At 42.2% G+C, this 23,896-nt stretch overlaps 1 protein-coding gene across 4 annotated transcripts in view; it reads right to left on the bottom strand.

Moving 5' to 3' along the window:
* Positions 1 to 1,909: 1,909 nt before the first annotated feature.
* The window catches only part of MAP4K4 (mitogen-activated protein kinase kinase kinase kinase 4), a 241,511-nt gene continuing 219,524 nt past the window's right edge, over positions 1,910 to 23,896 (bottom strand). For 2 of the 4 annotated variants that reach the window (XM_074964827.1, XM_074964835.1), the window contains 6 exons: positions 20,330 to 20,464; positions 11,845 to 11,945; positions 9,388 to 9,537; positions 6,823 to 6,982; positions 2,773 to 2,912; positions 1,910 to 2,564 (listed from right to left, as the gene is read on the bottom strand). In XM_074964827.1, coding sequence (XP_074820928.1) covers positions 2,481 to 2,564; positions 2,773 to 2,912; positions 6,823 to 6,982; positions 9,388 to 9,537; positions 11,845 to 11,945; positions 20,330 to 20,464 — 770 coding nt within the window. In that variant the 3' untranslated portion in view covers positions 1,910 to 2,480. The remainder of the gene's footprint in view (positions 2,565 to 2,772; positions 2,913 to 6,822; positions 6,983 to 9,387; positions 9,538 to 11,844; positions 11,946 to 20,329; positions 20,465 to 23,896) is intronic. The other 2 variants (XM_074964838.1, XM_074964844.1) reach the window with 1 other exon arrangement.

Here is a 23,896-nt window from a genome sequence, read left to right on the forward strand (position 1 = left end):
GGCCACCTTGGCACTTCTGTGGAGGCAGAAGCTGCCATCCGGCAGTTCCAGTGAATAAGTTTCCCTCAGGAAAAAGCACATATCCGTAATCTGGGGAATCCCTGGAACATTCTCACATACATGAATCGTATTGATTTCGCAGGTAGTGTGTGAGGTGGGGACAAGAACTGAATCCATTTTAATCACACAGCACTGTAAGTATTAAAACCATGCAGAATGACATTGAACTGATCCGTGTCAGCTAATTATGCTACAGGGCCATCTTGTGATTACATCCCTGTCTATGATTATGTTGGACTTCAGAGTCCCTTTAGTTCATTATAGTACAGAGAACTGATAGCTCTTCTGGCTGATTGTAACAGATACTGAAGAAATGGGTCCCCACCCTTGACCTTCAGTGCTATCCAAAAGTCAAACAATTTAAAAAAATATTTCTAAGTACTCTTCTGCCAGCAAATGTAAGGCTTTCTTGATATATGTGTGTGTGTGTGTGTGTACACGTGTGTGTGTGTGTGTGTACACGTGTGTGTACACACTAGCTCCCTTTTAAACTGTTTCTGATGTTCAAAGGAGAACTTTCAGCAAAAACGCTGATTAGATTAGAAGAATTTACAGCAGTCAGGGTTGATGCCAAAAGGGTTCCTTGAGCAAAACACTTGCCCAGTTGGTGCTGTTAATGTTAAAGCAATCAAGTGACCAGTCACTTGAACAATCAATCTGTTTGATTAAAGAATGTTTAAAAAGCCCTACCTGTCATGCCATGAAAGTAAATTAAGCACAGCAAAAGACAAAGACCGTGAAACACTGAGAGCCTGTTCACTGAATGAACAGCTTAAGGCAGCTGTCAACAAAGTACCCCACCAAAACAAAACAAAAAACAAAACAAAAAAAAAATGGTTGAATCATGACACTGTGCATTATTACATCACCAACAGACTATTATACACTCAAAATTTCTCAAGTAATGAACATGTAGCCATTAAACATATTATTACTCTTGAGACATTTATTACAAATGTCAGAAACTTATTCATAAAATAAAACTGACTTTTTTTTTAAAAAAAGGGGGGGGGTGGGGGGGAGCCAGAGCTGGGATCTTACACCTAAACACAAGTATATGCTGTTTTATGAATAAGCAGTATTAACTACATTCTTAAAATAGTTTTAGTGCATTGCATTCTTAGAAAAGAAAAACATCACCTCCCCAAAATGTTTCCTACAACATTTAACAGTTTATAGAACTAGACTAGTTATTGTTACCTGTCTGTTACTAAGCCCACATGTTAGAAGAGTGAAACCTCTGGTTTTAGGCTAAATTCATCAATCTTCCATTACTGATGAAGTTGGTAAAAATGTTTGATTTCCAACTTAGTAAGCAATTACATTAGTCAGTGTCTCACTGCCATAAGGCTATTTCAACCATCTCAATGGACTACTCTCCCCTTCTGTTGAAACTTGCTACAGAATAACAGTCAAACCTTTCATCTGGTAGTTTTGGTATTAAGATTAAATTAGACATTAATGGTTTTTCCTCTAAAAACGTATAAACTAAACCACCTCTTTTATGCATTAAAAACAATGAGGTAGGCACAAAAAAATAAACATATGCTGTTTGGAATTTTTTCTTCTTCTCATTCTGCAAGTGCAGACTGTGGTAAAACTGTTGTTGCACTTCTAGGTTTAAACAAAAATTAAACCTTTAACTGAGGCAGTGCTAATACTGTGACATCACCAAGTTCTGTCCTAACACAGAATCATTGTAGAAAATGAACAAATTTTTTATCATCTGCACATGTTTCAGGCAAAACCTGGTACACAGAAAAATGACTAAGCTCTTGGCCAGGCCAAAATAAAACCAACCAACCAACACCAAGAATTCCACCCCCCGCCCCACCCCATCCCCAAGAAAGAAGTTATCCTAGCCACTGTGTCGTTCACATTTTATAAATATTAACTTCTTAAAACCTGCACCTTCCTCTTTGTCCACATATTGTCACATTACAAAAAAAGAAATGTCAATTAAATACATTGTTAACATTACTAGATTAGATCTGCCCTCTGCTTCAGCAAGACTGTCTCTCACCACCACTTGTCACCTTCTCTTGCCTGCCTCCTGCCAAATCAACAACATGTTCATGATAAGCCTCTCTCTTTTCACACTAACAAACAGAGTCATTCAAAGCCTAGGAATTCTGGAGCTGAAGGAGGTGGGGGGGGAGGGGGGAAAAACCTGTTGTTTTCTAGTGTGATCCCAAATCTCAAAGACTTATAGCACCCGATGGTAATATCTTTACAGCACCAGCTGCATTGCAGCCTCAGTTTAAAAACAAAAAGAAACCTAACACTAGTGATGCCTGCACACACATTCACATGGAGTGCTTGCATCAGTGCAGGTCTGTACTCCAGTTACTAATAATTCCAAGTTATGAGGATCTCGAAGACTCTGGATGTCAGCAATCCCTTGTCAAATCACACTGCTTCTACCAGCTCAGAAGAGAAGTCCTGCCTAGGGTCATGAAATAAACTTGACTGCTTCCACCAGACCGCACAGAGGCAAAGAAAACCTGTGAAGAAAGAGATAAAAACTATTTACGATGGTAGCCAAGCGTTCAGATCATTTGCTTGCTCACCGAAGTCTGATGAAGAAGAAAGAAAGCAGAGATTTGTGTTAAGCTTTAATGTTCAAGATATTTATAATGCGATTAGAGAACATAGTGTAACTGAAGGCAAAGTTGCAAGCAAAAAAAAAAAAAAAAAAAAAAAAAAGACTACCTTGTCATTCCGTTCACATAAGAACTTGAGTCTTTGTGCCCTTTTGTGCATGAACACGCCATCCAAGTGCCCAGTTTCCACTGATCGTATCTCAATAGCCTTTTCTCCCCAGCCCATAATCTGATTGGATCGAATGTATGCTATAGAAACAAACAAAAACCAACATGTATTAAAAAGCAACAGACAGCAATTGTAAAACCCTCTGTCTTAAAAGTGGCTTGCAAAGAAAAAACACTTACCTTTTTATTTAAAAAAAAATGCTTTATGATGCATAAGAAGGAGAGAACAGTTTAATTTTTATTTTTTTTTAAAAAGAGAGAAGGATTTTTGTTGTTTGTTTTTTACCAAAAGTATCCTTTTTGCTGCAGTATTCATTGGAAGACTAAAGTGAAAATGGGAGCTTTCACAACTCTCAATGAAATGGGTTGAGTGTTCAGTTTTACACAGCGCTTTTCTCTTAAGTGTTGCCAGCAGATAGGGTTAATTAGATGTAGGCAATAATGAAAAAACAGAACTCAAGACTTAAATGGAGTAAAATCCTTTCCCTTCTTAACTGCCCAGGTTTCAGTTATGTCTCTTGTGGTGTTATAATTCCACTAATTATAATTCTCAGCAAAAACAGAAATTGATACGGTGGGGGGGGGGGTGGGAAGGGGGAATTGCTCATGTAAAAAACAAAAGTATTTTACAGTTGGCATATTTTTAAAAAAGTTTCTTCCATTCTGAAAAATTGTACTACTTTGAAAGGTATTCTCTATATTATATAGGAGTCCATAATACAGTAAAAGCTTTGATATCCAGCATGTTGGGGGAATGGGGGTGAGGGGGGGGTGCCAGTAAATCAAAAATTCCGGTTAGCTAAAAGGGAGGGAATTTGGGTGTGGCAGGGGGCTGGGGCAGGGGATTGGGGCGCAGGAGGGGTTTTCGGACACATCTCCACTTGCGGGGAGCCGCCTGAGGTGAGCAACGCCTGGATCCAGCACCCTGAAACCCCTCCTGTGCCCCAAACCCCAGCCCAGAGCCCCCTCCCGCATCCAAACTCCCTCCCAGAGCCTACACCCCACACCTGCTCCCAAAATGCCCATTTATAGAGCTTTCCGGTTTGTAAAGTGCCGGATAACACAGCTTTCCCTATAGTTTTCAAAGCGTGACTGTAGGTCTCCTTTCCATCATCATAAAAAAGCAGAATAGGACACTTTTTTCTTTGAATGTCACTTCTAATTCCATTAGGTAAAGAGCTTGGTACTAGCAGAATGAAAAGAATTCTTGTAGTCGTTCAGTAATTACTACTGGGATGTAGTAAAACCTCAAGAAGAAAAAGTTGTCATTATAAAAAACATAGTCAACAGATAATCCATGTGTTATTCTGATGAGCTCTAACAAAGATAAATGGAGGTGACTTACTGTAACTGGAGGTTCTTTGAGATGCATAGTCCCTATCTGTATTCCACACATGGTTACGCACGTGCATCATGCACCTGAGTCCGGAAATTCTTCAAAGCAGTGTCCATTGACCCACAAACATGCAGCAGTGCCCCTGGCACGCCCATCCAAGGGCATAAAAGGCAGTGTGGGTCGACACCCCTCCAGTTCTTCTTCCTGCAACTCAACTGGATCCGAAGCAGAAGGGATGGAGGGCAGGTAGTGGAATACAGACAGGGACCACACATCTCAAAGAACCTCCAGTTACAGTAAAGGAACCTCCATTTCTTCTTCGAGTAATGGTCCCTGGGTGTCACGTGGGTGACTGGCAAGCAGTGTTCAGACTGGAAGAGAGTGTGAGAAAGGTGGCAGCAGAGATGCCAGTAGTACTGCCATTCCGACGGCTGCATCTGCAGTCGCTGCTTGGACTAGAGCATAGTACATCAAGAACACATGGACAGACCTCCAAGTTGCTGCCCTGCAATGTCCCGCAGCGGAACGTACCATAAGGATGCTATGGAAGCAGCTTGTGTTCACAGGGAGTGAGCGGTTATACCTCCAGGAGGGGAAATTTTTGCTATTTTGTAGTATTCTAAGATTCATCCTGAAACCCACTTAGAAATCTTCTGGGAGGCTATGGCTTGCCCACATGATCTTTCTGCTATGGCAGTTATTTTTAACCTGTGGTCCAAAGACTCCTGGGGGTCTGCAGACTATGTGTAAGATTTCCAAAGGGATCTGCACCTCCATTCAAAATTTTTTAAGGGTCCACAAATGAAAAAAGGTGGAAAACCACTGTGCTATGGCAATAAAGAATCTTGGAGATCTTCTAATGGGTTTGGTTCTCTGCTGGTAGAATGCCAGGGCATGCCTGACATCGAGGGAGTGAAGTCTCTTATCTTCAGAAGAGGCATGGGGTTTGGGGAAAAATACAGGTAACTACTGACTGACTGATGTGGAACTCAGAAACAATTGTGGGAAGAAATTTTGGGCATAACCTAAAGGAAACTTCCCTTCGTGAAACACTGAGGGGAAATACCTTCCCCTAAAGGAAACCTTCCCTTCGTGAAATAGGGAGGGTCTACCATTATGGCTCCTAGTTCACTGACTCTTCTGGCCAAAGTGATGACCACGAAGAAGGTCATGGCACATGTTGCCATAGGTTCGAAGGGAAGACCTGTGAGTGCCAATAGGACAATTGTACAGTTGCCGGGTGAGTAAAGACAGAACATCCTTCTGCTGGAGGGAGGAAAGCACAAACCGCTGCTAGGTGTAAATATGGGGAAGTAGAACCCTCTCCCTTGCTACCAAAAAGGGATTCCGCCTTCTGATGAAGAATCAATTGGTGACAGTGGTCCCCAAAGGGAGACCAGTAAGGGGGTTTGTGAGGAGGGAAGGAGACAAACTCTATCAAGTATCCCTGCTAGATAATCTCCAAGACCCAACTGGTGATCCAGCTGTTGGCAAAGAGCATGTGACAGCCCCTAAAGCTGACAGGAGGAGGAGTGTCTGGCATCGCTTTGAAGAATTTCTGGACTTGGGCGTATGACGTGCATGCATACCCATGTGTGGGATACATGTTGGGATCATCACTCAAAGAAGATCAAAAGATTAAACAAGGGAAAAAGGAGCTGCCTCTGGTTTGTGGGTGTATTTTCAACAGAACAGAATCGAATCAAATCATAAAATTATGATTTAGCAGATCTTAGCAAGGATGTCCTAAAATGTTAAGGCTCAAATATTTAATAGCACTCCCATTTCATACAAGAACGTATTTGACTGTTAATTTATAGGGGATTTAAATTACATAACTTGCTATGGTATAAGCATATTTACCATAATAATGAACTTTTAATTTATTTAGGGGTTTTTTGGGGGAGAGGGGGGGTGGAAGACAATTTGACCACTAACACATCATCTTAAAAGCACTAAGCAAGATCTTCAGTTGGTGTAAACTGTTATAGCTCCATTGACTTCAATTGGAGCTATGACCATTCATACAAGTTGAGAATCTGGCCCCTAACGTTTACAAGAACACACTGTAGGGGCCCAATCCAATTCTCATTGAAATTAGTTTAAATCTTTCCACTTACTTTAATGGGAATTAGTCTGTAGTTAACGATCATAGAAAGAAATGTGGTAGGTCATTATGGTATGAGACATTTTGTCTCATTAAAGTGCCTTCTCTATACTCTAGATAACTACGGTAATTAAAAAATATTTTTAATATAAAATGCTTTACTGCTTAAGATCACAAAAAGACTAATCAAATCACATATAAGCCTATTAACAATTAAGAAATCTCTCAAAATAATACCAGCCCAAATCCCTTTAGAAATGCAGGTTATCACAATTTAGCAAAAATATATCTATTTTCAACAGGCTACTAGGAACCTAATGCTCAGTAAGTTATTTTGTTCCCAGTACGCCATACCATTTATTTGGATTTCATTCTAAGAGAAACTAAACAAAAACTACCAGATTAATACCATCTCACCATTTTGGCACTTGTCTACCAATAATATTTACAGCATAACTGCTTCAGAATGAAACACCTGAAGACCAAGTATCCCCACCCTGTTATCCCCTAACTTTGCAGATTATGTTTGATTCTCACAGGATACATACCAACTGATGTAGGCATCTCTCCCCACTGCAGAACCACATCTTTGGTGATCCTCCCATAGGTATTAACATAAACCCCTTCATCCTCATAGCAAACCAGCAGCTCCATCCCATCAGTGTTTGGGAGAATGATGATTGCGTGTGGTTGGATGCTGCTCTGGATCTACAGAAGCAAAACAAAAGCAAAGGCACTATTTTTCACTTGAGCTGCTCCCAGTATAAAGGGCTGGATACTTTTTTATTTTTTTAAAAAGCAGACTGTAGAAAGGAAGAAAACATAGGTCACTGGGGCCATGATGAGGTGAAGAATATCCAGAATATTTGATTGACCAGTTCTATGGAATGACCTGTAGTTATTCCTTCATTAGTCTGCGGTTGAGATTTTCAGTGCTGACTTAGCTACACGGTAACATGGCAAAGCAAACCGGAGCAAAGAGCACTGGACTGGAACTCTAAAGACTGGGTTGTCTTCCCAGTTCTGCCGTTCACTTGCTGTGTGACCTTGAGCAAGTCACTTCACCTCTCTGTCCTTCTGTGTCCATTCCCACCATTTATCTGCTTAGATTGTAAGCACTTTGGGGCAGGGATATCTCTGATGGTGTGTTTGTACAGTGCCTAGCACAGGGAGGCCCTGGTCTTGGTTGGGACCTCTAGATGCAAATAAAGATAATATATTCAGGTGATCTTTAAGACCCATAAAATACTTATTCTTCAAGCTATTACCCAGTTTATATTTAATTACTGATGTCATTTTATCTCATTTTTTAAATTTAATTTTCTCAGTGCACCAGCTGCTCTGTAATTGCCTGTGTCTACTGCAATAAAATGATAATTCATTTTATTTTTTTAATAATTCTGGTCAATTCATTTTAAAGGTAGAAAAGAAAAATTAAAATCAGTAATGTTTCTACTAATGACTTGGAAGTGGACTTGATTAATAATTCTAGGGTATACATATGAAGGAATTATGCAATTTACTATTTTTTCCAAATTGATATAAGACTAGCTATAGCTATATATTCTATCATCATCCTATTTTTGTTCTCTCTATAAATTTTGGAGGGCTTAATGTTTGCAAGTCTTGAACACTTAGCAATAGTAACCTTCTAAGGCAGAAATGTATTGAACAGCTTTACTTTTTTCTTTTCTTTTAAGTTAAAAAAAAGTTTGTCTGGCACAAAACCCACAACAGAATTCCACTCCCATACAGAACTGTCCTTAAAAACTACCAATGACTGTAACGGATGCCTCCTCCTTTAGCCTTGTCCTGCCTAGGCTGAGAGAGTGGCCACAGAGAACTGTTGCCCTGCTCTGCCTCCTCTTTCCACCCACTTGATGGTGATCTCACCACTGTTTTAGGCTAGCAGGGACTGTCTTTTCGCTGCATGTCAAAGGTCACTCCTCTTGCATTCATCTGACTTCATTCCTCTCTGCTTCCAAAGATTTTTTTGTCAATATGCTCACATAATTATACTTTACCATCCCTTTTCAGTTTTTCGGTTTTTAAATGTAAGAGCCCGTATACGTTCTGATATAGGATGGTTTTATATCTTTTACAGCCGTCGGTCTTAACCAGGGGTACAGGTACCCCTGGGGGTACTCAGAGGTCTTCCAAGGGATACATCAACTCATCTAGATCAGTATTTCTCCACATGGGGCTTGCAGACCCCCCCCCTCGGGGGGGGGGGGGGGATCATGGAATAGGTTTAGGGGAGTTGCAAGTGCAGTGCCAGCATTAAGGGATGACAAGCAGGGCAAATGCTGGGGTTCAATGCCATAGGAGGCCCCGCAAAGCTAAGTTACATGCTTCAGCCCCGCTGCCTGGGGCTCAGGCTTCAGACAAGGCTCACAAGTGAAAAACAGGCTCAAGAATCACACTGAAATGTAAGTACAAACACTTATATTTCAATCAATTTATTTTATAACTGTATAGTAAAACTGAGAAAGTAAGCAATTTTTCAGTAATAGTGTGCTGTGACACTTTTGTATTTTTATGTCTGATTTTGGAAGCAAGTTGTTTTTAAGTGAGGTGAAACTTGTGTACGCAAGACAAATCAGACTCCTGAAAGGGGTACAGTCATCTGGAAAGGTTGAGAGCCACTGTTTTACACAACATCTATTTTAACAAAATTACGTCCTTTTCATTCTTGCTGTAAAACACGTTAGCCACCACAAGGACTGAAGTAGCAAGCCCTCAAGATCTTGAGCTGTATTATTCTGAGCATGCATTAGGACTGACATTAACAAAATGTGTTTTGTACCTAGTATTTAGAGGAGGTGTAATGTTCTATGAAGGAAAAGAGGTTTAGGATTTTTTATTTGTGGGTTTGGGGATTTTTTATTTTTTTTTTTTAAGTGCAAGATGCTCTTATCTTTTAACTAACCCACAAGTGATAATCACAATTTCAGAAGTTAGAAAAGCATAGTGAAGGGAATAGATGACTTTTCTGCATGGTTGCTCACGGTATGATCATACCACAGCATTTGAACCCCTGTATATCTTTTCAATGTGAAGTAAGTGAAAAAAACCTAAGAAATAAAAATCCCATACTGAGCCACAATTCTTACATGCGTTGGCAGATAAATATCATAGACTGATCCCGAGTCCACATCAACAGCATGGAAACCAGCACAGGAACCATAGATCACCTTCAGCCTCTGACCTTCCTCTACAGTTAGATCCACCAGCAATGGCTTATGTACCAATTCTCCAAATGACTGCAAGACAGTAATTAAAAGGAGGAGTCAGATCTACATCTCCGCTTAGCACACAACATTGAGATGACAGGTTTCAGAGTAACAGCCGTGTTAGTCTGTATTCGCAAAAAGAAAAGGAGTACTTGTGGCACCTTAGTCAAATAAATTGGTTAGTCTCTAAGGAGCCACAAGTACTCCTTTTCTTTTTGCGAACATTGAGATGGGAGTCCTTAAAAACATGCTTATCACATACACACATACACACACACGCTGGCAGCTTGCTCCTGCAAAGTCATCCCACTTGATCCAGCAGCGTGGTTAAGTACATGCCTTTACAGATGTGAGGCATTCCACTGAGGTTAAGTCCCTGGATTATGTGCTTTGCTGGATTGAGGTCAGAATAGTCATATCTGTGCAGGACTCAGCCATATAACCCTATGAACTAAAACAACTTCCCTGGACTAAAAAAGCAGAAATAAAAGCTAATCATCAACCCACGTTAAACTCCTTCAGTATGTTTTTAATTTGTAAGTGACAATCTCATTTTCTGCACAACAGTTTGGGTAGTGTGCGGTGTAGCCTCCCTCTGACCCAAAGAGGGAGGAACCACCCTCTGTGCCCAAGTGGGCGGAGCCAGACCTGGCTCATCCCGCCCACCAGACGTGGGTAACCGGAACCGGAAGTATAAAGGGCAGCGCCTCTGGCTCAGTTGGAGCCAGGACACTGAGGGAGACAGACATGTCCTGCTCGCTCCAGCCACCTGAGACTGCGGCTGAGCCAAGTGACCCCCTGCCCGCTGGGGAACCTGTCTCTGCTAGGGACCCTCCAGGACTGCCGCTGGCCACCTACCTGGAGGAAACGGAAGACAAGTACAACCCCAGGGGAGGGGAGGAAGTGGCCCAGCGACAGCCGACTTTAGTCTGGCTGTAGCGCTGCCTGAAGCATGGTCGGTGTGTTGCAGCTGGATTCCCTGCTGACCCAGTGGTGGATCACTCTGCCCCCAGGTCGGGGCCCAGTGGAGTAGGGTGGATCCCCTGGGGTGGCAGCCTCCCTTTGCCAGGTCAAGAGGCCTGCATTTGTCAGTTGTCCACTGGAGCTAGGACACCTGACCCCTGGGTTTTTCCTCTGTCCTTGCACCACGGGCCCAGAGCCAATTGACTCCTGGGTTTTCGCTCTGGCCCTGCGCCAGGAGCCCAGAGCTAATTGACTATTGTGTTTGCCCTGCCCCTGACTAAAAAGCTTGGAGCTAATTGTCTCCTGTGTTTGCTCTGCCCCTGACTAAAGGGCCCAGAGAATATAGATGGCTGGGTTTACTCTGGTCCCTGCTTAATGAACCCAAAGCCTGCAGACTATGGTGTCTGCTATGGCCCCTGCCAAAAGGGCCCCGAGACCACAGACTAAGGTGTTTGCCCGGCCCCTGCTTAAAGGGCCCAGAGGTATAGATGGTTGGCTGCTCAGCCCCAGCCTAATGGCCAGAGCCTACTGGCCCTGGGATTCCTGCTTCTGCCTAAGGGCCGGGACCAATTGACTATATGGGGGCTCAGCCCTGTTAGGCCGGTCGGAACACTAACTCCTAACGCTAATTCCTCTGATACTAGGCAGCAGTCCCGACCGTGTAGAGAGGTGGTGTGGCCTCCCTCCGACCCAGAGGGGGAGGGGCTACCACCCCACAACTAGTTTGGTAATGATACCATGTGACCAATGATATTTTACAGCACTCATAAAAACAAGTGAGACTAACATAATTTAGTGATTTGTTCACTTGTAGCAAGATTGGGATTTGGTTCAATTATCTGTCTCTTGATTTGTATATGTAGAGGACAACAAACACACCTGTATAGTACCTCAAAAATTCATCTGCCTAGAATTGAAGCATGGTCTGGAGGTTCACAACCCTAGTGAGCTTCTTCTACATGTTTTATGTGACCACGTAAAATAAATTACTCGCAGAGGAGAGAGAAGTCCAGCAGGGCTTTAAATTTTTCATTCTCCTTAAGCAAGAGTGAAGCTGTGGCAGTGACAACTGACTGCTCTTCGGCAGCTGCCATATGATGCTGTCACCCTGAGCAATCTCCTTGTTAGGTTTTCCATTTATGGTTTATATTCAGAGTTCAATTCAGAATGTTAATTTAGTTACATACATTGACTCTTTCATTTAACAAACATCAATAATAGCACTAAAATGTAATCCAGAATTAGTGACAGATTTACTAGAGAACATGTAACTATATATCAACATTGTGGGTTGTTCAAACATTTTTATAAAAGCAGATCTGTAACTGCAAATACACATTAGAAAGCCCAAAGACGGTTAAAATATACTGTTACCTTGAAGGCCATAAATTTGTGGTATGGCTTTGGTGCCCATGCATAGACTTCCACAGAACTCTTCAAAGCAATTACCAAGAATTTGATTCTTTCATATTTTACTGAAATCAAACAAGAAAATAAACTCAGCAGCAACTCCAAACTTTTAACTAACTTTAGGAAACAAGAAAACAATAAAGTTGCCATATAATTTTAAACATTTGAAGGTTCCAGTTAATATTGCAACAACATTCCTATTTCTAAGTAGTTTAAAGTAGGGTTTAAAAAGTAATACATATGTTTAGTCATCTGCGTCTCAAGAATATTTAATCTTGTCCGTGACTCAATGAATATCCATGTCAGGAATAGCCTTGCTAATACGCTATACACTATTCTATACAAAACACAGATGCTGTTTACATAACAAAACGGAAAGTTAACTTTTGGGTCAGGGTCCTTTTTCACCTAAAAAGCTGGTTTAGAGTTAATGGGCAGACTTGCTTTCACAACATTGCTGTTATTAATGCATCATGATTAAGCTGAAGCATGAGGCACTAGAAGACGACGACAAGGACTCAAATGAAAGAAAGAAGATAAAGCCAGTTTTAAAAGCAAAAGTAACAACAAGTTTGCTAATGGAGCACTTTCCTTTACCTCCAAGATCTAAAATTATTGTGTTAGTAGGGGACACAATAAATAGGGGACATGGGTGGTGAATAGGGGGATAATCATCCTCATGGAAAGGTAGGAAGAGGGGTGGAGGGGGGGGAGGGGGAAATGTTCCCAAAAAGTCACAAAGAGAGGCTAACATGTCAAGTACTGGTCATCATCTGCTCTTCTTCCCTTATAGTTTAGACTCCCCCTGCTAGGGCAAAATGAAAGAATTCTCCAAACTGGTAAAGAGTTAGAATTTCTTTAGAAAATACTTCAAAAAAATGATTTCTAGGCAAACATGGAACATTTTTGAGGGATGTTCCCCTCCCCCTCCCCCTCCCCCACAACCAAGAAGTTACAAAGCAGCCCCCCACACACAAAAACATTTGCTGCATCACTAGCAAAGTCTCATTACAGTCTTAGGGAGGAAAAAAGCTGCATGTGTCAGGAAAGGTAAAATTTTCATCGTGTAGCAAATCCGTGAATTCTCAAACTTCTTCTGCATTCAGATACAAGAAAAAAACTGGTCCTGTGGTAGAGCTCTGCTGGCAACTACTGTTCAGACTGTAAGATATAGGGGATTAGGAAGGACCAGGAGAAGTAGGAAGTGGCTATTCAACTAGAGGTGCAGACTCTCCATTTTCCACTTCCATCTGAGTTTTTGAAGGACAGTACCATGGTCTTCCTCAATTTCTATTTCTGCTAGACTCTTCTGTGATACCAGTTGTGGATGGGTGATGCACAATCGGCTTGACATGTTTCTTCTTTCCAGCTAGCCCAGGTAACAAAGGATGTGAAAGTTTCCTGAAGTAGTGAGAAATCCTTTCCCCTTACATTTCACATCCAGCCTTGATGCAATGCGACTGTACCGCAGAACAATCCCACTGTTTTAATACATACTATTTTCATGGCTTCTCACGACTCTCTTTATTGCCATGCGGGTCTACATTTGTTTTCTCCAGGCATGCGGTAGGGAGATGGAGCTGTTCTTCAGCAGGAACTTTGCTCCGTTTACTTAACAGGGAAGTAAAAGCAGTGAATTTTAAGTGCTGAAGACCTGACACATTTTCATCTACAAAAAGGATGTTTCAAGTCTCCAGTTGTACTGAGTCTGCCTCTCTGCAAAATACAACTTTTGTCCAATCTTGTCTATCTTGAAAGAATTCTTAGGGATTTTGTGCATGAACGTCATCTTATCTGTGAAAAGGAACTTTGATGCCCTTCCATGTCTGCCTAGGGTGCTTTCTGGAACATACCCAGTCTTAGCTACCAAAGAGTAATTTATCATCTGGGAGAGCCATAAACTGCCTCAAGCATCTCTGAGATCCATCCATACCACCTCACCCTTAAGTCTGAACCCCCTGCTGCATCAAAGAGACAAGGAAGACATCAATGCCAGCTGTTTCAGTGCACAAAGCCACAGAGGGTCAGCTCCAAGACTGCACTGTTATTAGATTTGCAAACACAACTATTTCCAGAGCTCATCATTCTTGGGAACTAAAATGTACTTGTCAAAGAGGCCTTCCTACTACCTGAGAAGATCTACTGTGTATTTATGGTTCACAGTATAGTTCAGTGTCAAACTATAGCTGAGTGTAACAAATCACTCTTCATCTGGAAAAAAATGCTCTCAGTTTCATGTCCTTCACTGTTGGAGAGTCCCTTTTATATAGCTGTTAACGTATTGTTAAACAGGTTGCTTCATTAGGCTGCTGAAACCCTTGGGTATAACACAGGAGAAGTAAGTTATAAACTGCTTTAAGGATCAAGTTTTTGGTTCAGCAGTTTCTTACTGAGATATTTATTGACTACTCACTACTGGTAGATTTTTCAAATGTGTGCACAAGACAGACTGATTGATTACAGTCCAATTGCTCAAACTGCTACTATAGACTGACCAGCACAGTTTGACAAAAGATAAGGCTTTGAAGCAAAAAGACAGGAGTTTGAAAGACAGGTTAGTTGCAGTAAAGAGTATACCTTAAAGTGAAAACAAAGCAAAATCATTCCAGGGCAATAGTGGTGCATCATCACGGCAAGATCTCATTTTGAAGCTGAGCCAGTAGAAACAGTACTAACTTACTGATGTTTTCTGGATACCCCACAGCAGGTCAACAGGCTCTCTGCCATCCATCACAGGTTTTGGTTCAGAGGGGGTCTATAACCCAATTAATCTCAGCAATTTAAGAAGCACTAAAAACAATCTATTTAATGGAAAGACACTTCACCCCACAATTGCACTTGGCTCAGTCTGAGAGTGCATTAGGAAATGCAATGAGGTAAGGGAAATCAGTGCATCATCATTAACTTAAACATATGTTCCTGTTACCATAAACCCCTACAAAGCTAGCATGCTTTTTTGTTGTTGTTGTTTTTACAACGATCAGCCTCTAAGAGAAAAATAAAAAATGCGTTCTTTTTCCTTCCAGTGTAACTGGAGATTACTGATCTGTAACCGGAAGTTCGAGTGTGTGGTCCCTCTCTGTGTTCCCCACACGAGTACACAGGTGCACCATGTGCTTGAGTCTGGAATTTCTTGTAAGCAGTATCCATTGGCCCACACATGCTCAGTAGCTCTCTTTGTGCTCCAACAGAGGGCATAAAGGGCATTGTGGGCTGCCACCACTCCAATTTCCCCATTCTTACCACAGTGTAACCAATCTGCGGCAGAGGGGATGGAGGATGGGTGGTGGAATACAGATAAGGGCCACACATCTCAAAGAACTTCCAGATACAGGTAAGTAACCTCTATTTCTTCTTCGAGTGATGGTCCCTATGTGCATTCCACACGTGGGAGGTTAACAAGTACTAGTCAACCAGGTGGTGGGTGCCAGGACACAGAAGCAATAGCTGACTGTAGTACTGCTGTCCCCATAGCCATATCTGCAGTTGATGACTGTACCAAGGTGTAATGTCTCATAAAGGTATGCAAAGAGCTCCAAGTAGCTGCCCTACAGACCTCTAGTAGGGGTATGTCTCTCAGAGATGCAGCTGAAGTAGCTTGCCCCATGGTGGAATGAGCCTTTTCTCCTTCCAGGATGGTGGAGAGGGGCAAGAAGGAGGATGCCATCTAATTGGTAACCATGAACAATACAACCCGAGGTACATTTTGAAAGTCTCTCCGCTGATATATGTTGACCTTTTTATTGCTCTGCTATGGGAAAAAAAAAGGTGTCTCTCACATCTTTTATTCTTGGCAGATAAAACGCCGAAGCCTTCTGGACATCCAGAGAACGCAGCCTTCTTGCCTCTTCCAAGGCACACGCTTTAGGGAAAAATACTTGTAAGTGGACTCATATCAAATGCAGAAACTATCTTGGGTATGAATCTGGGGTGGGGGCGAAGCGAGACCTTTTCTTTATAGAAGGTAGTATATGGTGGGCCCACTCTAAATGTTCCCGGCTTACCAACTCTTTTGGCCAATGTTATAGCTATGAGAAAGGCCACCTTCATGGGTGGCCATAGAGCATATGGCCAGTGGCTCAAACGGAGCCTTAGTGAGAGAACAGAACAAAATTGAAGTCCCACTGAGGTGCAAACTTCACTGCTGGTGGAAAGGATCTGAGAATTCCCTTTAAAACTCTCATTGTGACAGGGTGTGTGAAGATTGTATGGTTATGCACCAAGAGGATAGAAAGCGCTGACTGCCGCTAAATGCACCCACAGGAAACCGAACGCATGACCAGAAGACTTAAAAGTAAGTAGATACTCTAAGATATAAGGGATTTCAACAGAATCCAGAGACAAATTATATTGATGAGCCCAAGTGGAGAAACGCTTCCAGTTAGCTGAGTAACAGCTTCTCATAGAATTTTTTTCTATTTTGGTTAAGGATGTTTTGCACCTTCTTGGACCATGAGCATTATATCTCTGATGCTCATCCACATACCAGGCTCTGAGTTGCAATTGGCCTTGGATTGGGGTGTGTGACGTTGTCCCTGTGTTGTGCTCTTGGGTGGGTATACTGAAAGCTTCAAAAGATCCATGTACTGGAACTGTCTCAGCCAACTGGACATGATGAAGATGACTCAAGATCTGTCTTGACAGATCTTCCACAAATCCTGCGCTATCAGAGGAATTGGAGGTAAAGCAAATCCCAGGTAACCCTTCCATGACATCAGGAGGGCATCTCTCAATGAGTCTTTGCCCAGGGCTGCTCTGGAGTAATACCAAAGAAATTTCCTGTTTGTTTGTGAGGCAAAAAGGTCCAAGGCCGGCATTCCCCACTGAGCAAAGACATTGTTGAGAATCGAATTGTAAACCTCCCATTTGTGATTCATGAAAAAGTGTTTACTTAGGTAGTCTGCTAGGAAATTTTGCACTCCTGATAAATATGTTGCTGATTCCAGAGGATGACTGCCTCTGTACACAAAGAAAAAAATAGCTTCCCTACCCCCACTTACTTGTTTATATAAAATACTGTTGTCAAATTGTCCAACATTATCTGAACATGTTCGTATTGGATGAGTAGAAGGAAGGCATTGCAGGCTGGATAGACTGCCCTGGGTTCTAGTAAGTTGATGTGCATTGTGGGCTCCTGCGGGGCCCAAACGTCCTGTGTCATTTGATCGCCCATACACGCACCCCAGCCCAAGCAAGAGGCATCAGTAACAATAGTTTGACTCGGGTGTCGGTGTAAGGAAAGGGATCCCTGCCCGAATCTTCTCCAGTTTTGTCCGCCACACAAGAGAGCTTAATACCTTGGGTGGAATTGTGACCTTGTCATTCATGATGCCCTCCTCTAGTAAGTGCACAGAGAGAAGTCAGGGTTTTAGGTAACATAGATGTAGCCTGGTGAATGGTGTCACGTGTGCATGAAGCCATGTGGCCAAAGAGGGAAGGCAAGTTCTGACTGATACCCTGGGTCTGATGATAACCTGCTGTATAAGAGTGCTCATGGCCTGAAACCTTTTGAGAGGTAGATATGTTCTTGCTGTAGTTAAGTCTAATGTCCCTATGAAGTCTACGTACCTCGTGGATTTTTCGTGAATGATGCAGACACTTAGGGAAGGTAAAAAGGCTGAGCAGAACACGGGTTGCCCTGTGGACTACCTCATAGGAACTGCCTGCGAGAAGCCAGTCGCTGAGGTCTGGGAAGACTGTAAATCCCTGTCTTCTCATCCAAACAGCCAGCACTGAAAAAAAGTTTATAAATACCCTGGGTGCTGTCGCCAGACTGAAGGGGAGGACTCTGAATTGGTAGTGCTTCTGGTCAAAGAGGAACCTGAGGAACCTCTTGTGGCCTGTTGAAAGCCACAAACAATGTGCTCTCTTGTAATGAGATAATTATTGATGCCCAGGATATCGTGCAGAATTTTAATTGTTGGATAAACTTATTTAACTGACAGATTGAGAATCAGCCTCCATCCTCCACTCTTCTTGGGGATCAAGGAGAATAGAAACCCGTACCATGGCATTGAGCTGGAACCTTTTCTATGGCTCCCTGAAGAGCAGGATGTTCACCTCCTGTCATAAAATCTCCTAGTGAGAGTGGTCCCTGAAGAGGAAATGGGAAGGAGATTTGTGGGAAGGAGTTTTCAGAAACTCAGTTAGATAGCCACCATGGACAACCTCATGGACAACCATTTGTCTGTAGTTTAGGGCCCTCTGGTTTTTGATAAATTGGGGAAGGCAATCTTCAAACATTTGAAGAGGAGAATGAATAGTCATCATAAAAGGGGCACGGGTCTCAACAGTCCCATCAAAAGAAACACTTTTTGTCTGGGGTTAGTGTACAAAGTGGCAGTCGATGTTGCAGAGGCTGGGTTCATTGGTCTAATTTGTGTGATGGCTCCTGAGAACACTGATGATAAAAGGGCTGAGGTTTTGCCTTATAACCTTGTCTATGATGGTTCCTCTTGAGGGGCAGGAGTATAAATGCCCATCAAGCAAAGAATTGTTCTTGACTCTTTGCGGGAGTGGAGAGACCCATCCATTTTCTAGTGGAATAGGTTGATAGTATCAACGGGTAGATCTTGAATGTACTCTGCACCTCTCCAGCGAAACCCAAGGATTACAACCACAAGTCTCTCATCATGACAATGGCTGTAGCCATCCCCCTTGATGCAGTATCTGCCACGTCCACCATGGCTTGGAGTGAAGCTCTGGCCACAAATGTGCCCTCACCCACTAAGGCCTGGAAGCGTTCTCTATCCTCCTCAGAGAGCTTGTCCTTAAACTCTAGAAATTATGATAATCGATAAAATCGTATTTGGCCAAAAGAGGCTGATAATTAGAGATCCTGAACTGGAGGGAGGTGGAAGAGAAGACCTTTCTTCCCGAAGGTTGAGTCTCTTGTGTCCCTTATCAGAGGGAGTAGCCTGTGGGTACTGTTGCTTCGACCGCTCTGTAGCCACCTGCAACACCAGAGAGTTTGAATGAGAGTGAGAGGAGAAGAAGAGCTCTCCCCACTTGGATGGGACAAAGTAGCACTTTGCAGCCCTTGTAAGGGTGGTAGCACAAGAAGCAGGGGTGCACCAAACCACCTTTTCTGGATCTATAATGGCCTAGTTGATGGAGAGGACCACACTACTGGGATTGGGAGGAAATGTCTAGTAAGCCATGCTGAGGCTCCTGAATTCCACCAGCTGGATGTGCAGCTCTGCAATAGGAGTGGTGACTGCAGATGGGAGAGAGCAAAGTTGTCTTCTGGGAAGACACGTCTCCGACCATCCCAGAGTATGAAGAGAGTCAACTGGTGGAGCTGGCAAAGCCAGAACCTCTCTGGTCAACATGGCTGTTGGCTCCTTCTGGGGCCACAGCACTACCAGTACCACCTTGGTTCCCAAAGTGGAGAGAAGCACCAGGAGCTGTCTATCCCACATCTTCACCATCAGTGCTGGTGTCTGAACCGTCAGACCTGTACTCTGGCAAGCCTCCTTCTCTTGTCGAGAAGATTTAATTGTGCCCTAAGATCTCAGCACCTGTGTGAACTTGCTCTTCTTACTTCGATGGGGTCAGGGAGGGATCCCTTCTTTTTGGGACAGTCTTAGACATAGATGATTTGTCCTTACGTCTGTGAGAGTGCCCTTACTCTCCTGTGAAGCCTTCTCTTTAGGCTTAACAGACTTACCCTCCATTCAAGCTTGGAGGGGCACTGCCCACTTGTTGAGGCTGATGTACTTGGGGTGTGTGGTGGTGGTGGGGGGAGAATGGAGGCTCGGCCCAGATCTGATTGGGGTTTCATTGTCTTCTCCATGAGGTGTTTTTTGAGTCTCAGGTCCCAACTCCCACAAGTTCTGGAGAAAAGAGCGGCAGATGCTGAACTTGGCAGAAATGAGAACCTCACACTGGAACAAAAGGCAGCCTTGATGTTCATTGCTCACAGAAAAGGAGCGAGGGCAGGAAACAGTTTTTGAATGCCAGGACCCTGGGCATAATCCCAGACCTCTTGGGGGGGGAAATCTTGAGACAGAGAAAAAAATGTCTACTATATATGCTATACCACACTATAAAAACTACTAAAAACCCTAACTAGATACAGTTTTTTATAGGAATGACGCAGTATAAAGGATCTGAGGACACTTAAGATTTCAACTCAGACCATGCGCAGTAGGAAGGAACTGGAGAGGCAACAGCTTGCACCACGCTTTATGCCCTCAGTTGGGAGCATGGGGAGAGCTACGGCACATGTGCTCTTCAATTGACATTGCTTGCAAGAAATTCCAGACTAGACATATGGGGTGCATGTGTTTCCCACATCTGGGATACAGATAGGGACCATCACTCGAAGAAGAACATGGCAAAACAAAAGTTAAGAGGAATCAGTTAATAAAACAGCAACTATCTTAGTAAGATTTCTCTGTTACCTGATTTTATCCTGACAGATTGTCACAATTCATTTGCTACTTACCAACTTTATAGTGCACACAGCCTTCCAAGTCGCCCACAGTTGTCCAACCCTGTTTCTTTTCTACTTCAGGATCATTATGTAGGATTTTATTTCTTAACCAGGACAAGTAGTAAACTCGCAACTTGTTCTTCTTACCTAGCCACAAAATGCAACATTTGTTTTAACAAGAATTTCATGCTAATCACAACAAAAAGATAACCAAAAGACCATCATGAGATGAGAAACTGCTGTGAAAGCAAAGTGATCCTGCTAAGCATTTCACGGTCATAGATGATTAGAATGATCAAAAAGTGCTGGTCACTTGGTACTGAAACTCTTAACATAGATGTTAATTTCATAGCCTGCTTTGCTTTTACCCCCTTTCAGACCTGGTCCCAATAGTGACGGCCATTTTCTGATATGTGTGTAAATGATTTTCAACCACAAAACTCTTTCTCCCCACTCTCTTTTCTGGTGTCACACAAATAAGAGCTGCTGTATATCAGAGCTGTTTTCAGTCTCCACACACAAAGGATTGGTGCTTGCTATTGTGGAATTACAATCTTACTATTAAAAAGTGGGGCAGTTTTAACATCAAAAACAAAACCCCCCAGAACTATTTCTTTAAGTTTGTCATTTTATGTTTATGCAACAGTATCATGAGGTTATTATGAAATAATGTTTGGAGGGATTCTGGAATAGTGCTGGTGGTGCTATAATCTTGTACACTCAGTATTGATCACAAACGTAAATTTAGTCAAACACAAATTAGTCAGAGACAAGTTATTGGGGTTAATATAGCAATAATTGGATGAAAGTTAATGGCCTGTGATACCTAGGAGGTCAGACTAGATGACTGAATGATTCTTCTGGCTTCAGTACAGCAGGGTCTACAGAAGGAGGTCACATACCATTCAGGTTGTTGGTACAGACCATCCTGACAACACAGCTCTTTGGCACAGGATCTGTGCCCTCTGTGCTTGAGAAGTGAAGTGTTTAGTACATTATGAGTCATTACACTACAATAAATATAAATTAAATTTTAAAACCCTATGTTACAAAACTATTATTAAGGATGCAAAATTAAGCATTCAGGAGTTAAGAAATGTCAGAATTAAGTTTGCTGATGCAACCTTCACCTGCCACTTCATATGTATGCACAATACGGTGTCCCTGTTTGAAGTTTACTGGTTAGAGTTGCAGCAAATAGTTCAGTTACAATATCTACCTTTCAGGGATTTCTCATCATTAAAAATCCATCAAGCGGAAAGTTGGCATTAGAGATCCAAGGCCAGGATGAAATTCTCTCTAAATCCCATTAAAAAGTGGAGTCATATAAATGTATGTATGTATAAATGAATCAGCAAAAGGTCCCAAATTGCAACATTAATAGTGTTGACTGTGAACAGCCACTTGAGCATATGGCTCATAATATGTATTACTTTTTCACATCTATTTGAACTAATTGAGTAAAGGACAGATGATTCAATTGGGTTAGAATACACTGGGGATTAACCATTTTGGGGGAGAGGAGAGGGAATACTTAATGGCAGGCTTTACTAAGCTTGGCTCTTTAAATATTAAGGGTGTAGCCTCCTCACCTCTGCGCCGGACCCTGGACACCAAGTAAAAGGGCTAAAGTGGTGTAAAATAGCCCTAGGGGCCCCAAATCTGACCAAGGGAAGATTCTCTCTGGCACAGGCACTGTGAACACAGCCAGGAGGCTGCCTGTAGAGAATCCTTTCACAAGCCCTGGAGTAGAGACTGGAGCCAAGGTACTGCAGAGATCCTGGGTAGCGTCATAGCCCATTGGGCAGCCCAGGGAGGCTGCCGTAACTTAGACAGCCCTGGGGACCTGTCTAAGTCACACTGGAGTCCTCTCCAGGCCCAGGAGCAGCCCAGACCAGGACAGTGCAACAAGTGGTTTAAAACCACCGTAACAGCCTGAACCCCCAGGCTGCAAGATGTCTCTTTGAGGATTAAATGGAATCTGGCAAAAGTGGGTAACATTCAACAGTCTCCTAAAGAAAACCAGTGAAAAACATGCCAACTCCCAGAGCACATGGTTTGGTTTTCTTTCCCCATCATTTATTAAAATTCACCAAATGAAGACCAGTAACAAGTGATACAGATGGATTTTCCCCAGTATGTGATTCTTTATTCATGTCTGGCCACAAGATAAGCAAGCACGGGGAGTTTCTCAAAAAAAATCTTTGTGGTCTAGAAACAAAAAGAATCACATGACAGGCAGGAAACTCCTCTGCCTTCCAGAATGCATCCATTCTGACATATAAGGTTAGTTACATAAATGTGGCTATGCATGTATTTACACAACTGCTAAACAAAGTAAACTGATCTGACACTGTAGTCAGACAGACAGACTCATTTATAACTGGCGTATTCCCTATGAAGCGTTCACAGAAGCGGAGCACCAAGGATAAAGAGAAAACTAAGAAGAGTCTTTTAGGTTTAGAGCTGTAAATCGTTCTAAAAATCTGGTGTTTTTGCCAATTGTTAATGCTGAGACAAGCAAAAACTCTATTTTGGCTCTTGAATAAAAACATCATTTCTTCCGAGAACCACCATGGACTAGCAGTTGAACTGTACAACTGAAAGTCGGGAGATTTGATTTCTATTTCTGGCTCTGTCACGGGCTTTCTGCAAGATTAAACTCAAATCACTTAATATGCAACATTTTCCTTATTTGTAATACAGGAAAATTTCAACTAGCTCCACTTATTTGTGATTCTAGCCTATCTCCCTGGGGTGCTGCAACTGTTCATTAACGTTTGTAAAATCCCTAGGAATGTGCTAAGTAAGGACAAGCAATTGCTTTTATTACTGCTGAATTATTTACTTTCTTTTCAGCCATTTCTACGATGTTCATCACTATAGTATCTGAGCATCTAATATATCTTTGCCTTCTAACAGGTTAAGGACCTGCAACTTGCTTTTGTTAACTTGCTTCAAACTCTTTTGAGTGTCACAAAAACAAAATAAAAGCATCTAAGCAATTCATTTTTCAGCTTTTCATGAAAGTAGTAAACACATCAGCTAAAGATTTACAGTTTTGAAAACTAAAAATAAAATTACTAATAATAATTTTTATTATTTTAATTTTATTAAATTTTCCTCCTAAAATCCTCAAGCAAGACATTTCATTCAAACATGGTGGAGATGCTTTTCAAACTTTACCATCACATACATTCAAACATTTATTTCCCAAAAAGGGTGTTTAAATATATTGTGGACCCAGTTACTTATATACTTACATTGCTTAAAGTGAAGTTCCTTTAAACAAACCCAAACCAAACCCCAAAGAGACAATTACATGACTACGCCCATTAAGCCAACTGTTGGGAGAAGTTTGGTTAAAAGTCAACATTTCCATTTGCTCTGAGTGATGTAGGCAAAGAGAACATCTTAAATAGGGAATCGAAAGATACCCAAGGAAAAGCTCAGGCCAGGAACTGGTGATGGAGTGGGAGGAGGGGGTGGAAGAATGGGACATAGAGCATAGCAGGAAGGAGACCTGGGAGGAAAAGGGCAGTGGGCTTCCCCCACAAAGTCATCTCATGAGCCACAATC

The sequence above is a fragment of the Natator depressus genome, chromosome 1 (assembly GCF_965152275.1).
Source record: "Natator depressus isolate rNatDep1 chromosome 1, rNatDep2.hap1, whole genome shotgun sequence".
NCBI lineage: Eukaryota > Metazoa > Chordata > Testudines > Cheloniidae > Natator > Natator depressus.